Source organism: Buceros rhinoceros, unplaced genomic scaffold (genome assembly GCF_000710305.1).
Source record: "Buceros rhinoceros silvestris isolate BGI_N320 unplaced genomic scaffold, ASM71030v1 scaffold21589, whole genome shotgun sequence".
Classification (NCBI taxonomy): Eukaryota; Metazoa; Chordata; class Aves; order Bucerotiformes; family Bucerotidae; genus Buceros; species Buceros rhinoceros.
Genome location: NW_010432429.1, coordinates 37716 through 52125, shown reverse-complemented (window position 1 = coordinate 52125; position 14410 = coordinate 37716). Strand labels below are relative to the sequence as shown.

The 14410-nt window shown below is 38.9% G+C and overlaps 1 protein-coding gene across 1 annotated transcript in view; it reads right to left on the bottom strand.

The window, feature by feature from the left end:
* Nucleotides 1-2905: 2905 nt before the first annotated feature.
* The window catches only part of TM9SF3 (transmembrane 9 superfamily member 3), a 40315-nt gene continuing 28810 nt past the window's right edge, over nucleotides 2906-14410 (bottom strand). Inside the window, exons 9-14 of the mRNA XM_010143784.1 lie at nucleotides 11335-11474; nucleotides 9686-9754; nucleotides 9445-9591; nucleotides 8956-9039; nucleotides 8769-8845; nucleotides 2906-4249 (exon numbers count right to left, since the gene is read on the bottom strand). Coding sequence (XP_010142086.1) covers nucleotides 4182-4249; nucleotides 8769-8845; nucleotides 8956-9039; nucleotides 9445-9591; nucleotides 9686-9754; nucleotides 11335-11474 — 585 coding nt within the window. The 3' untranslated portion in view covers nucleotides 2906-4181. The remainder of the gene's footprint in view (nucleotides 4250-8768; nucleotides 8846-8955; nucleotides 9040-9444; nucleotides 9592-9685; nucleotides 9755-11334; nucleotides 11475-14410) is intronic.

Genomic DNA, 14410 nt, shown 5'->3' with positions numbered 1-14410 from the left:
CCCCCCCATAACCCCAAAATAGAAGAACATTTCAGAACCACAGTATTAGTTATAAAATTATATACTGCGAGAGCCCCTTCCCCCAACTGAAAAAGCACATCCTGGATGAAACTGCAAGATGTCAGGAACTACTTGTAGAACTTGTGTGCAGATGTCTCCTCAGAAAATCAGAATTTTCACTGAAGCTATTGAGTAAGAAGCAAGTAAGTGTTCCTTTGCAAGGCTTTGGAAAACAAATGGCACTTTTTTTTTTTTTTTTTAAAGATGACCCTGTAGAATGCAAGCCATAAAGCCACAAAAGTGCTGCTTCAAAATTTGGGTTTATTCCAACAGAAGCGTCCAACAATAGCAGAGGCTTTCATGACTTCAGTGCTAACCCTGGTAAGAGAGACTTCGACAGCAGCCATGCTTATAGCCAGCGCTGCCGCCACAGCACATTTAGCTAGGACAGATCCAAGGGATCCAAATCCAGAATCCTTCTCCAACCTCCAGTTACAACCAACTCTTTAAAAGGAATCACAAGCTGCAGTTCACAATTAATTCAAGGTAAGAGGACTCCTCAACTCTAGCTCCAACTATTCAGTTTACTTATCCACAGACTGAAGAGGAGGCTTGTTTTTTCCTGAGCTTATGCTTTTCGGACACATTCCAGTGGAGAAACGGCTGATGCACCCTCAGTTATGCAATTCTGCTGTCTCCAGTGAAGCTGTACATACAGACTTCCTCCGGCAAATTTGGCCAGATGCTAGTGATGTTGGAGCAAAATGGAACTTTCTCATTTGTCTTACCTCTGCAGTAATGATAGTGGTAAAACTGATATAACTTTACTTAGTTTTAGCACCAAGAGTGTAAAAAGGATCGGGGTTTTGGGTTTGTTTTGTTTTTAACCTGAAAATTGTTAAAGAAACACACCTAAACCTTCATACAGCAAACAATTTGATGTGTGCCCTTTGGAATGCAATTCTAGAGAGGCATTAATAGACGCTGTTGCTTCAAAACATTCAGACATGAAAAAGTTAGCACAATGTAATGTTTATTTGCAGTCTCCATTACCTCCAGTTCAGCATTCACCACTTTTCATACATGAAGTACCAGAGGTGCTTTCTATACGCAGTCTGCCTCAACTGAAAAGATTTACAGTTTTATTTATCTGAAGCATTTGATCAAGATTGGCTATTGCTACACAACTATTTACCCAATTCTCTGGCCTCTGTACCAAAAGTGGGAAGAGGAGCATTGAGTGGCTAACTGAAGAGTTATCAAAAAGCTTGAATTCAAGAACCGGAAACTCCTAAGAAACAACTATGAAAGAGGAGTGTTGGCTGTAAGATCTTCATTTCTTCCATAAAAGAGGAAGGACTACATCATCTAGGCAGAGAGCTTCCGAATTCTACTGAGCAAGATGGTTCAAGCTAATCCACAGTTTTGGGGAGGCAAATAAATAACCTTGCCCCAAACAGCAACCATAAAGACAAGCTACTGAAAACTGGTCACATTTTGCACTCCTTCAGAAACCAAAAGGCAGGGGGAAAACAAAGCGAACTTCCAACTTAGGTGCTAGTGTGGAAGTATAAAAACGTCAATTATTGACGTTCCGTCTCCAGAAGAACATGCTTGCAGAAGCAAAAGCAATGCCCGTGCAGTAAGTATCTTTTCAATGTCACTGTAGAAGCTATACAATCCTATCCGGATATGTGAAAGCTAATAATGCCAGAGGATAGAGAAAGCAAGTAGGCAGCCCACTGTTCTGTGGCACTGAAGAGTGATTAAATGAAATTCACAAACAGTTTAGTGACATTTCTGATAGACTAATCACACAGCACTGCTCTAAACAGAGAAACAGACCCATTATCAAAACAGTCCCTTTAAAAAACTTGTATCTCGGCAGAGTACTTAATGTATTTACTGTGTGGAGATAATGGCTTCTTGCTTGATTTGGAAGAACGTGGATGAAAAGAGGGCTTCCCACAGCTGCATGCACTAGCAAGAACTAGTACAAGCCCTGTCCTTTGCTTCAGGTCTCCATGTTTTGGAACAAAAGAAAATTAACTGTTGACCCAGTTTATAAGCTCATCTTAAAATCTGCCTGTACTTTAAACCAAAAACAAACAAACAAAAGATTTATCTTCTGTTAAACGGCAGAGTGTTCAGCTACAGACACCAACCACTCACTTGAAGCAAAACTTAATTACTTTCTGACAGATTGCTTAAACTGGCCAGGGAAATCAGAGCTGAAAGCTCAAATACTCTTCAGAAGCCACGTGCAGCAGGACGCCTTGTTCTCACTATTACCTATCAAGTGAGTTCCCCCGAACTCCAACTTCACCTGCCAAAGCAAGGCTTTGCACTTTGTGGCTACTGCACTATCAGTACTTCATACAGAGGCAATACAGTGCTAATCAATACAAACACTTTGCTCATTTTTTAAATTCAGGAAGTTGCCTCCTCCAGGGCAGTGCTCTGTTTCAGAGAGCCACACTGATGAAAACATCCCTATGTGGCAGATCCCTAAAAACAGTAATAATAAAAAAAAAAAAATACCAAGCTGACTGGCGCTCAAATCTGTCACATTCAGGATATTTCTCGCTAAACACAGTGCATAATTAACAGTCATCTTAAAAAGACTTAACCTTTATTTGCCCATTTATTTCAGTCGATGCTTACCCCCAGTTTTCTCAGTACACTAGCTGGATCACAAAACAGATTTCTCTACAAACAGTTCAGCCAAGAAGAATCTTTTTGGGCTGGTCATCCACTTTGGAGCTGTAAGCAAATTCTGATTTCAAAGCATGGGGTTTTGATAGTTGAAAACCACACCAACATTGTATACAGAAACTGCGTTCAGCAGCTTTGCCTTTTCAAACATTGTCAACTGCAAACTCATCTATTTTCACAATCAGAAAACTTTTGTCTGAAAAGTTTATTTTCGTTTTCTGAACACTCTAAAGCAAATGTGCTCTTGATGTTACACAAGTGTCCAGACAGGATTAACAAAAATTAAAATGTTCTAAATTACAAATTTAATTCTTGTAAGAGCTTGATAAAGGAAAGAGAACAGAAAAGCATGACATACACACATTGTGAAGAAACCCCAACTTTTCATGCAATGGCAGGCAAGATGTAAAAAGCCACCCAAGTTCACACATTTTTACACCGAATCATCAAAAAAGTACTCTGTAGTAAATCTGTACATCCAAATACATTTGGGATCTACACCTAAGTTACATTATTTAATGTTATATACACTTATTACCCCTTGTATAATGTCTAAAGGAAAATCTTCATTCAAACCCAAACAAAAAAAAAAAAGCAAGACTAACTTGGAAAAAAGGAGAATCACTTTAGACATTCAGCTAAAATGTTGGTTTTGTTTTAATCTAGACCTCAAAGTGTTTATTAAAAAAACCAAACAATCCTCTTCATTTTGCTTTCTAACTGTACAGTAAATTGCATTGCAGAGAACACATCCCGTCTTCAGACCGTATTTTCTTTGGATGGATTTAAGATGTAGCTGGATATTACTTTAAAGATAAATAAAGGGAAGTTGGTCCAACTAGAACAATAGCTGATATATTACATGCATATGGGCTTTTAATATATTTTTAAATTATTTTTTAAACAAATGAGTTTAGGGTATAGTTGATATCGCAAATAAACCAAAAAGCACCTGGAATCAAAATATAAAACATACCTCCTATCCTGGCAATGGCAGTAAAAATCAGAAGAGTAATCTTTCTGGAACAGCATTTTTACATAATTTAGAAATGTTAAGTACCAGGAAGACTACTAATCAAGTAGTTTTAGCAGCCAAGTTTCCCTCTTTTTATTGAATGGAACAAATGCTTTAAATAAACCGTTTGTCCTCTTCACTGAAGAGAGCTAGTCTATTCATCTTTAATGAGCTAGGTTTTTTGTTTTTGTTTTTCTTTTTTTTGGGAAGATTAGCCACGTACTGTAGTAATGCCTACTGCATATAATCCAAGCATTTGCTGTGAACAGTTGGAGAAAGCAGTCAGTAAGAACCTAGGATCAATGAAATAGATGTTACTTTAAGCCATCCACAAAATGGAGACCCATATAGTGCCCAGTGTTAAAACCCAAATCTCTTCTTGCGCTCTTTGTTGTGCAAGTTCATCCCCATGAAAACGGGAACTGATCCATAGTTCAATTTTCTTATTTCTTTAGTCAATTTTCACATTAGTGTAGATTTTACGGACAAAGGCACTTGTTCCCATGTAACCAATAGCTCCTGCAAAATAAAACAAAAACACTGAATACGTTAGAAAGCTGATCAATGAAATAAGCCAGCAATATAAAACACACATTGAAAGAGAGAAAGTCACATAAAGCACACACTCTGCACACAGAAAATTATTTACCTGCAATACTTGCTCTCAAACTCTAATTATCCATGCTCCCAGTGAATGTCTGGCAAGAACTCCCCTAGTCTAGCAATCTAAATCCATTAAGCCATCTTACCAAGAGGCCATGCTCACTTGGCCTTGATAAATATAGCAGCTCCCCTACTGCTGCCAATAACCAGGTCCCTTTTTCTGAACAGAGGGTAAAAAACATACAATCACCCACTCTGCAGGGAAGGTGAATAGGAGGGCAGGTCTGTATTATAAGTTACATGCCTTCTGGATGAGTGTTTTATTGGCAGATGGCTTTTTCCTTCCCACAAGGCACAAATAATAATAGATCCCCATCCCAGGAGTCTTGAACTCCAAGGAGGTCTGTACGAAGAGATTAAACTAGTAGCAGTTAGTAGTTAAAGGAAATTGCAACCTGTGGTTTTCAAATTAGTAAGAGTCATGAGCAGAGTACACACTGCCACAGCAGTAATGAAAGAATAGGTCACTGAGTTTTTCATAGGGGCAACAGTTTAGGCTAACCCCAAAATCCTGCAGGACTTAGGACATCTAGAAAAATGAAAGAAATGCACTGGATCAAGACCTCTTCTCTTCTCGATGTTCTTCAGCAACCTACCTGGTCAAACCCAGAACCTCAGATTTGCCAGGCACAGTAAATACTGTTGTCTTACAACACCCGCAGGGAATATCTTCATCAGATAAATCAGAGTAAATTACTTCATCAGAGTAAATCACTTCATCAGAGTAAATCACTTCATCAGAGTAAATCGGCCTTGCGGAAGTCAGTTTGGCTAACTTTCAGGTTAGAAGTGAAGTTGAAAATCAAGAAAGAATTAAACTGTTGTCACGTTGCTAGAAGACATCATAAAATACGGGAAGAAAAGGATAAAGAAGCCAGGGCCTGTAACTCACTACAGGGACGACGAATCCTAACATCAAACGTTTGGATGCTGCAGTAAAGAATGCACTCAAAAAAAAAAAAAAAAAAGGTGTTTCTCCTTCCCTGAAGCAATACAGAAGAGCCCAGAACAAAACATGAAAAGACAATTTTGGCCATCTGTGATGCACCGGTTTGCACAGGATGTGTCAAATACAAAAGCCTAACCAACACTAAAAGTGTTCTGCCAGAACTTCATTTTCCAATAAAAACATGAAGGGTTTTTTGCCTTTAGAAATTAAGTCCATACAGACCTGCAGCTAGCATTGATGGCCATAGTTTAAAGAACCTGGAATTCTTTAAATCCTGGGGGCTGATTGGATAATTCATGAGGTCAGCCATTAAACTCTCACAAAATTTTGGACTTTAGACCACCAAAAGCCCAACATTCATGTCTAATCACGAAACCCGCCCAGAGCAAACCTGATGCATCTTTCCAGTGCTGTTGGAGTGGTAAAGAGCCTGTGGAGTCAGCCCGTGCTGCACGGCATTTCAAGCTGTGTAAACATCACGGCCACCATTCCACTGGCCAGCAAATGAGGGATTTGTACTACTAACTCGGACAAAGTAGAGATTGGTTAAAACACATACAGCACACACAAGATCAATTTGCTGCTTACAAGCGTTCAAGTGTGCTGAAGACACAGCAGAGGGACGGTCTGGCAGTTCAAGGAGGGATGAGTACAGCATTCACACTGACCCAAGCATGGGCTGTGCAGGGGAGGTGACATGAGCTTGGAGTCATACAGGTGCCCACACAGATTCCTCTATAGTTTGTTAAGAAACTCATCTTCTGCCTTAAGCAGTAAATGGACAAAATAATGGCACTGGACTCCTGTTTTCAGACTGATCGTATTTTGCCTGTTAAAGCAGACACTGCCAAAAGATCCAATGCCCATTTTAGTTGCTGAACTCAGAACTTGTTCTTTGAGGGTTTCTCCAGTGATATGATGTCGGATATCACAGAGATTTGGGAGCAAAAAATATTGTGTTTCATTTGTGATCTAAAGAATGTGTGCATGAGATCAAAGGGAGGAATAGCAGTCACATGAGACCACAAGCTTGCATCCCCATAAAAAAAAATTGTAACCTATTCTGAATCACAGGAGCCTTATCCATGAAGGCCAGTAAGGACTGATACCCAAGGCAGGAGTTAAGCCTCAAGACTATTTCACAGGAACCAAATAAAACATGGGGTAAGGAGGAGGAAACCCTAGACAACGAGGACTAAAGAATGCCCTCCTGAAACAAATGCAGTTGTCTCATTTGAATTAGAAGATCCATAACAAGGGAATGATTTTATGTATTTATTAAACATGTTATCAAATGATATTTACAACTTAGTTAAGGCTTAGCAGAAACAGACTGCAAGCATATTTCAGCAAAACGAGCTTTTAAATAAATAGAAAAATCCAAATAGTGAAGAGCAACCACAAAACAGAAAAAGATTAATTCCCATCTATTACTTCAAACTAATTAACGCTTGCCACAGTTGTGACTCTGTAAGCACAGAATTTTTTTAAAAAGCCCTTCAATCATACTTACAGTATTTATCTTGATGCTGAAGTGCGGTATTGCAAGAGGCCTTTCTATACTACCTAGCTCCTACGCCATCCACTGAGTTGGGGAATAAGTTTTATTCTTTTGTGTCACTAAAAGGGAAACATAAGGAGCTCAAAAGGTTTGGAAGTTCTCATGGGCTCCCTACTGCCCAGTCCCAGAACTGAGATGCTCTGGAGAGGGCAGCAGACTCTGTGGATCAAAGCATCCCACTACATGTGGGATTTGAGTTCACTAGGCATTGTCAGGGGCACTAAAACCAGAGCTGGAGAGTTTCCCTGTGGCTGCTTTGGACCCTGACTAGTTTGTCTCATATCCAACTGTGATACTGAACACACCCATTTGTGTGAGCCTCCAAAGCACAGCTCTACACACTTTTCACAGGAGACATACAGATGGTAGCACACACAGTGCACAATTCTTTAACACAAATGTCTTTGTTAGTCCTCAATGGCAGCAAGTTCCCTAGACAAATGCTTTTTGACAGGGGATTTTTTTTTTCTTCCCTCCACATGCTGAAAATGGGAGTTCTCAGTAAAAAGGAATCTCACAGCTTCTCTTCCAACATGCTTAAAAAGACAAAAAAGAAATCTCAATAGAGCTATGGAAATAAAGTTTAATGTGTTATTTCTGATTTTGAATAGATCTGGATTTTACTCGAATATTCCATCAAGTAGTGTCCTACCACGACAAGAAAACATTCAACAATCTTCCTTTTCCATGTTTTAAAAATCCTTTTAATTATAGAAACTGGTGGGCAAACTTGGCTTCTGCATCATAGACATTTCAATCAATACCAGCCTGAACACTTTAAAAAGAAAAGATTAGAGTTGAAAAGTATAAGCCTATTAAAGAAAAAAAATGGCCACAAGACTACTAGAACAGCAGGGAATGCTTGTAACGTGCCAAGAACCTGATGAAACAAGATTAAATTGTATGAGAGAAAAGGGGAACAGGTACCCAGCAGTCAAAAGATGATTTATCTTCCCTTTTTATAAACGTGGTGAAATTACCCACTCTCTTGGCATATCAAGAAACGTATACTTTACAGAAAACAAGTTTCTGTAAGACATCACGTGTCTCAAATACCTAACTCAAAGAAATCCTTCCACTAGAGCCTATAGGACTATTCATTCACTACTAAAAAGGAAAGCATTAAATAAGGATCACACCTAAAAAGCAAGTAACACCACAGGATAGTGCAAAAGAACCAAGCAGCACTTTCTGAAAGTCGAACAGCAAAGCTAACAGGTGCACAAGTATATTCCACTTTATCAGATGACCTCCATGCTGAGAACTATGGGTTTCTCCTAAACATCTGTCAAAACAGTATCTTAAAAAGCAATGATATCCAGTTGCGCACAGAACACTTTGCACTCTCCTCATCTGTGAATATTCCAACAACTATTTCTCAAAGGCTATCACAAAGTGTCAGCCCTTTCTGTTCTGGTTGTCCTCATATATTGCATGCCACTAGATACAGATGGTAGTGTCATTGGTATTGCGACACCACTGATGTCTCAAAGGGTGTACCTAGCTCCTTGTCCTGGAGCAACAGTAAAAACTCCGAAACAAAAAGCTAGCATGGACTTAACCTGGAATTTATTTGCAGAATTTCTTGCTAACTACTGAGTCTTCCAAGCTTGCACTGAAGGTGAAATTCTCTGCAGAGTACATAAATGTTATCTTCCTATCAGAAGACACAATTCACGTAAACCTCCTATATTAGGTAGGAACCAAGTATAAGCAGAGAACTCTTAAGATTCTTGGTGAAGATGGTAAGCCTTTTTGAGCACATCTTGCAGACATATACACTCCACTACCAAAATCAGAGATGAAATCAGAAACATGGCAGTCTGAAACACTGTGAAAGAACTGTCCATATATTTGAAACTTACCACACATTATTCCCAAAGCTGTGCTAAACACTGCCATATAACCAAAGTAAAATGATGTTTGAAACAGGCCATACATCCTGAAAAAGAAAGATAAGAATTTACGCTAGGCATTTCCCCCAGTTTTTCCTCAATAAACTTATTTGGCAAAGCAGTAAGCAGATACTCAAGCAAGAAAACTTTCACGTACTTTGTCTTGAAAAAGTAGTAGTAAAAGGAGTACATGTAAACATAAATCGCAGTTGATGCCGCAGAAAGAAAGCTTGTCCATTGCCTGAAAGTAAACACACAAGTCCATCATGTATCTAAAAGGCTTCCCAAGAAGATGCACAACGCACTAAAACCTTACTCTGAAAACAAAGTGTACTGGTTCTACAAACTTATTTAACAAAATCTATGTGCTGTCTCCTCGAAGTGACAAAACAGCTACCATTGATACCAACTGATGAAGCTTCTTCATATTCCTGTGTGCCCTGACAGACATACGTACGTACATGAATGCACAGATGCACATCACACAGAAAGCCCCCGTACAGAAAGGATCCAATATCTGCCTTTATTCCCTACAGCTAAAACCTGGACGTGGGACATTTTGAAAAGACCCATCTAGACTGAAGATCATTACTTTTATATAAAACTCTCACAATCTGATTAACTACGCAAAGATTGCAATACTTACCACCTGTAATCCTCTGCATTTAGCAGGAAATACGTACAAACGATAGTCACGCAAACTGTCACAATGCAGAGGATAACCAGAACCAGCATCATAAAGCCATAAACATAGTAGATCTTGTAAGCCCAGAATGAAGTAAAAATGAAATACCTGAAGAGAGTAAACAAAATACGCAGATGATAGTGTAGCTGAACTTAAATTATTATACTTTTAAATCAAATTGGCAAATAGCTGACATACTCACATTTCAATAAAAATTGATCCAAAAGGGAGGATTCCGCCTAGGCAAACAATAACAGCTGGTTCCATGAACCTGAAAGATATTAAGATGCGTTTAGGGACAATTTTGATCTTTCATTAATAAACATAAAGACATACAACCAGAAAATGAATATAGCACAGAGAATTACGTAAAAGGCATGCTAACAAGAACATTTCTGTCTCATACCAACATATTAGAAAGACGGTTACCCCAAAGATGTCATGTGTATGGATAGAAGGTGGTGATGATATTCTTGAGGAAAGCTGAAACAAAATTTAAGACTCATGCCTATCACCTACAGGCATAAATTTAGGCATCTAACCAGCCTTAGAGCCTACAGACCAAATCTCTCTTGCCCAAAAAGGCTTAAGCCATCAAGCCCCATAATATCCACTTGCCTTGAAAGAAGGCACTGAAAACTCAAAGTTGGTGATGGCCTCAGATATAGCAAAAAGCACAATGAAAAATTTGCAGGGTAATGGTTATATAATTAAGAAACAGTGTTTATTTTTAATGCTATACTGAGTCATGAGCCTATGGCTAAAAATAAATACTCAGCTACCTGTAGATGATACTGTCACTTACTCTAAAGGTGACCTCTGTGTAGTACTTAGTGATGCTGAATCTAGCTAGTAACCAGTGATTTAATTTGCAGCTTCTTTTATTATTTATAGGGAGACTTGTCTAAGTCAATGGTGTGCAATTTCATCATCTTCAAGAGAAGTATCTTATTTCTTTTTTATCTGTCATGCTGATCCCGAAAAATCCATCAGATTCCCAAGATACAGGTCACAATATAAATCAAATCCGAGCATCTGAGCTGCACAACCCACCACTAACAAGAGACTAAGTGTGCTGTGCTTCCTAGATATTGCAGACACACACATTTCACTGCCTCCGTCACTCTGACTGTTCCATTCCTCTGAACAGGGAAAGCAAGAAAAATCTGTTTAAAAAATCCTCTGAGGATATTTTCATTTCTATTGCTTGCTGCTTCCATCTCAGAATTAAATTAATTGGAAAAAGTGACTGCATTTATAATTTTCCAAAAACCCAAGTCTACTTTTTGAGACTAGGCACCCACACCTTTATATTCACTTCAAAAATAATAAAGGCTTATTCACAATTTAAACTGTATACCTGGAATATTTTAAGCTCTGTGCCATCAACAAAAGTGTAGAATTGGGAACAGTACTGCAAGCTTCTCCCCACCATCACCCTGCAAATACATCTCAGCTTGTACCTGGAGACCATTAACCAGAACAGTTCTGCCTCCAAGGCACATTCAATTCTAAATCCGTAAGAGGCATTAACTGAAGAGGAAAGGTTTCGTTTAAAGGTACTTATACATGAACTGGGTTAGGACCATCCCGTTTACATAAGAAACTAAAGAGCATTTCAAACCAAATGTTAATCAATGATCCAGGACTGTAAAATTTGCTACAACTATTAGCCATGGTGTTTTAATGAAGAAGAAAAATAATATTATGGAAATGTCCGTAGAGCTGTTCTAGGTGCAACTCCATTTAAATAAAAAAAATTATTCCAGAAAAACTTTTAATGATCACACCAGAGAAGTCATTTTAAATGTGAAGTGAATACTTCTAGTTAACATTCAAGCTTGTCTTTACCATTTTTTCTCTGGTATGGGACGAGGCACTGCATTGACACGACACGGAAAATTAGGCTGTCCTGACAGATTCCGGCCAAGAATTGTACCAACAAGGTTCAATGGAAGAATGACAAAGAAACAAATACAGCACACTGCCACCTGTAAGCAAAAATTAAAATAATTAAATAAAAGAGGTATAAGACAACAAAAGAAGATAACCAACTCACTCCATATATACTAGTCCTTAGTAGTTATTGCTGTAGAATCATACTCTTGGTTATATAGCATTAGTCACAACACACCTATTTTATCAAATTGAAGCATTTATTTCTTGAGAAATTTCCCAACAAACATTATTAAACTTTTTTTTTTTGCATCCAATGAGAGAACAGAATCAGTATTTTTACTGATCTCAGCTAATTTCTATACTCAATAATTGTACAGGAAAGAAATGGAAATCTTTGTGGTACTTCATCACAGAAAATTTTGTCGACTCCTCTTAAAGTTTTGCAGAGTATGCTAATTCTTGGGAGTTAGCATCTAACAATTAGACAGTTGCATAGAAAACTGCCACTGCTGGGTGCTAAATTTTTAATCCAATCAAAAAAAGAAACCCGAACAAGAATTGCAAATGTGTATGAGAATGCTACCAAAATCTCAGTTCAATTTTCTCCACTGCCCACAACCAGGTAATGAAGAACACAGACTGCCAAAGACAAGCGACCACCGGTATGCACAAATACACAATATAGAAGCACAATGGCCCTACCTACATACAGAGATTAGGTTTATGCACAATGCAGCCAAGTCAAGCCAATGTTCCAGCTCTTCCCAGTGGAACAGCCTCCTGAAAATGTTACCATGAACCACCTTTTTTTCCAGAATATGTATGTAGCTCTACTTTTGCTATTCTTTGAAGGCAACATATTTTTATCTTCCACAACAGGAGAATTTGAAGTGTTTAGCAAGATGTTCTAATAACTCATAACTCCCTAGCACAAAATTAATTAGCATTAGACAGTTTGTTAAGCTTTTTCTATTGATAATTAAAGACAGGACAGTTGTCTGTAATGCAATAACCACAGTTCTGAATATTGACCCTGTGACCTTCTCTATGCCAACATATGAAAATACTGACTTTTAAGAGCACTGACGCCTGAGGCTCTGTGTACACCCTGGTGTCTTCTGAGCAAAGAGGTCCTGTTTCACTCCATCAGGAAGCAAAGTCCATGGCAGCAGATGAATCCAAAACAATGGACACAGGACCAGGTCTAAGAGCCACACACTGACTTGTTTAAGTAGTTACTCAGGCTGTGCATATACGTTATATCTACAGAAATCTACTGCAAGCAGCTGAAAAGCAAGAACTGCCAGGCTTCAGGAGATGAGGAGCTGCACTGCATTAGCTCAGTACAAACTTTGCCTTAAACTGGTGTGGCTGACTTAATGCTATCTGACAAAATCAGTGGGTTACCCCTCTATTACTGACTTGTGTATCATTATTAGCCTAGGCCAGATATGAATGGAAAACATCTATGAGGTTGGATGGAGCAAGCTTTCATGCTCTGCAGAAGGGGTACCCCAACAGGTGTTCAACAAGCAGAAGTACTGTCCAGACTGCACTGTATATCTTTGAGAAGAAGTAATTACATCATGAAGAATTACATCATGAGCCACTAAAATATGAAAATTCAGTAGTAAGGAAGGAAAAGCTAAGTAGTATTTGTACTTGACAATAATAAAACAGATTTCACAGAACTAGTATCTGTGTAGTACCTCCCATTTATCTTCTTCCATTACTCAAAAAGAAACACAGGTAAGTAAGTAGAGTGTCTTAGGTAGGACACTGAGGTTGCCTAAGAATAAACTGCAGCAGAAGTATACAACCAACACACTTAATGGATGCAGGTTCTGCCCTTGAAAACTGTTCAGTATGAAAGAATAAGATGATGAGAATTTTCAGGGAAAAATGTCAAAAAGTATCAGAAACATCAAGGAATATCATCCTTAGTGCTACTTTAGTAATCCTGACCAGAAAGTCTCAGCTGGTTTGAGGCACGGTGGGTAGAGACATTAAAAACTGAAGGCTTGGACAGTATCCAAATAATTTCTGAGCTGACCACACTGAAACCATTTTCATTTGCAAGAATAGGTTGCTCTGCTTCCTGACTGGCAAGGACCTCCAGGTGTTGGGTAGCTCCTGTTCATGGTGCTCAGGCAGGTAGGTTTCAAACCTGGCTGAGGCAGAAAGCTCAGACACAGGCAGCGTGAAGGGGCACCTGTACTACTCATCCAGCCACCTGTTTTTTATAGCGCAGTTATCAAGACATCTGCAACCTCATTTCTTGATCTCAGAAATTATCCCTGACTGGGGACAGCGGTAGAGAGTGAATCCACTGCTTTACTGCGCAAAGAAGCTGTCCAGGAACAGCCTTGGGTTCCAAGCTCACCTGGAACAAAACTCAGTAGCTTGTAATTGTCCATCTTGCAAAACATATCTACCACAGGGAATCCACGTGGAAAGAATATAACCTTGTACAAGGATCCAAGCAAGGAACATCCACACCTAATTACTGATTAGCTGGCAAACTCCTATTTGAAAAAAAGACAGTAGTATCTCATTCTAGTGACACCAATCACAGAGCTGAATGGCTTCAAATCAGGTCAGCAAGAAGAATGCCCAACTTGTTTCAGCAAGGCTTGGCTGTTGTGTTGTCCAGGAGAGTGACTCAGCAGCAGCTTTGAAATCGGAGATATAAAATGTTTATCTGCATAAGAAAAGCTGACACAGACCAAGGTTCCGTGAATAAGGGCTTCAGTAAGTACTGCCAACCTGTCCCCAGTACACTTGTAACTGGCGTCATCACAAAACCTGAGCAGTTGTGGTTTCATTATCAGACTAGTCGAAGCATGACTGATAATGGTGTAACATCTTCATTCTATTAAGCATTTGGCTTAAAAATTAACTGATTTCAGACAGAACAGCTAGAGTGAGATCTAGTAAGCAGCAGCAGGTAACCAACATTATGTTAAGGAATGAATTGCCTGTCTTAATGCTATGCTGTGTTCTGAGGACAGCTGGCACTGCAGTCCAT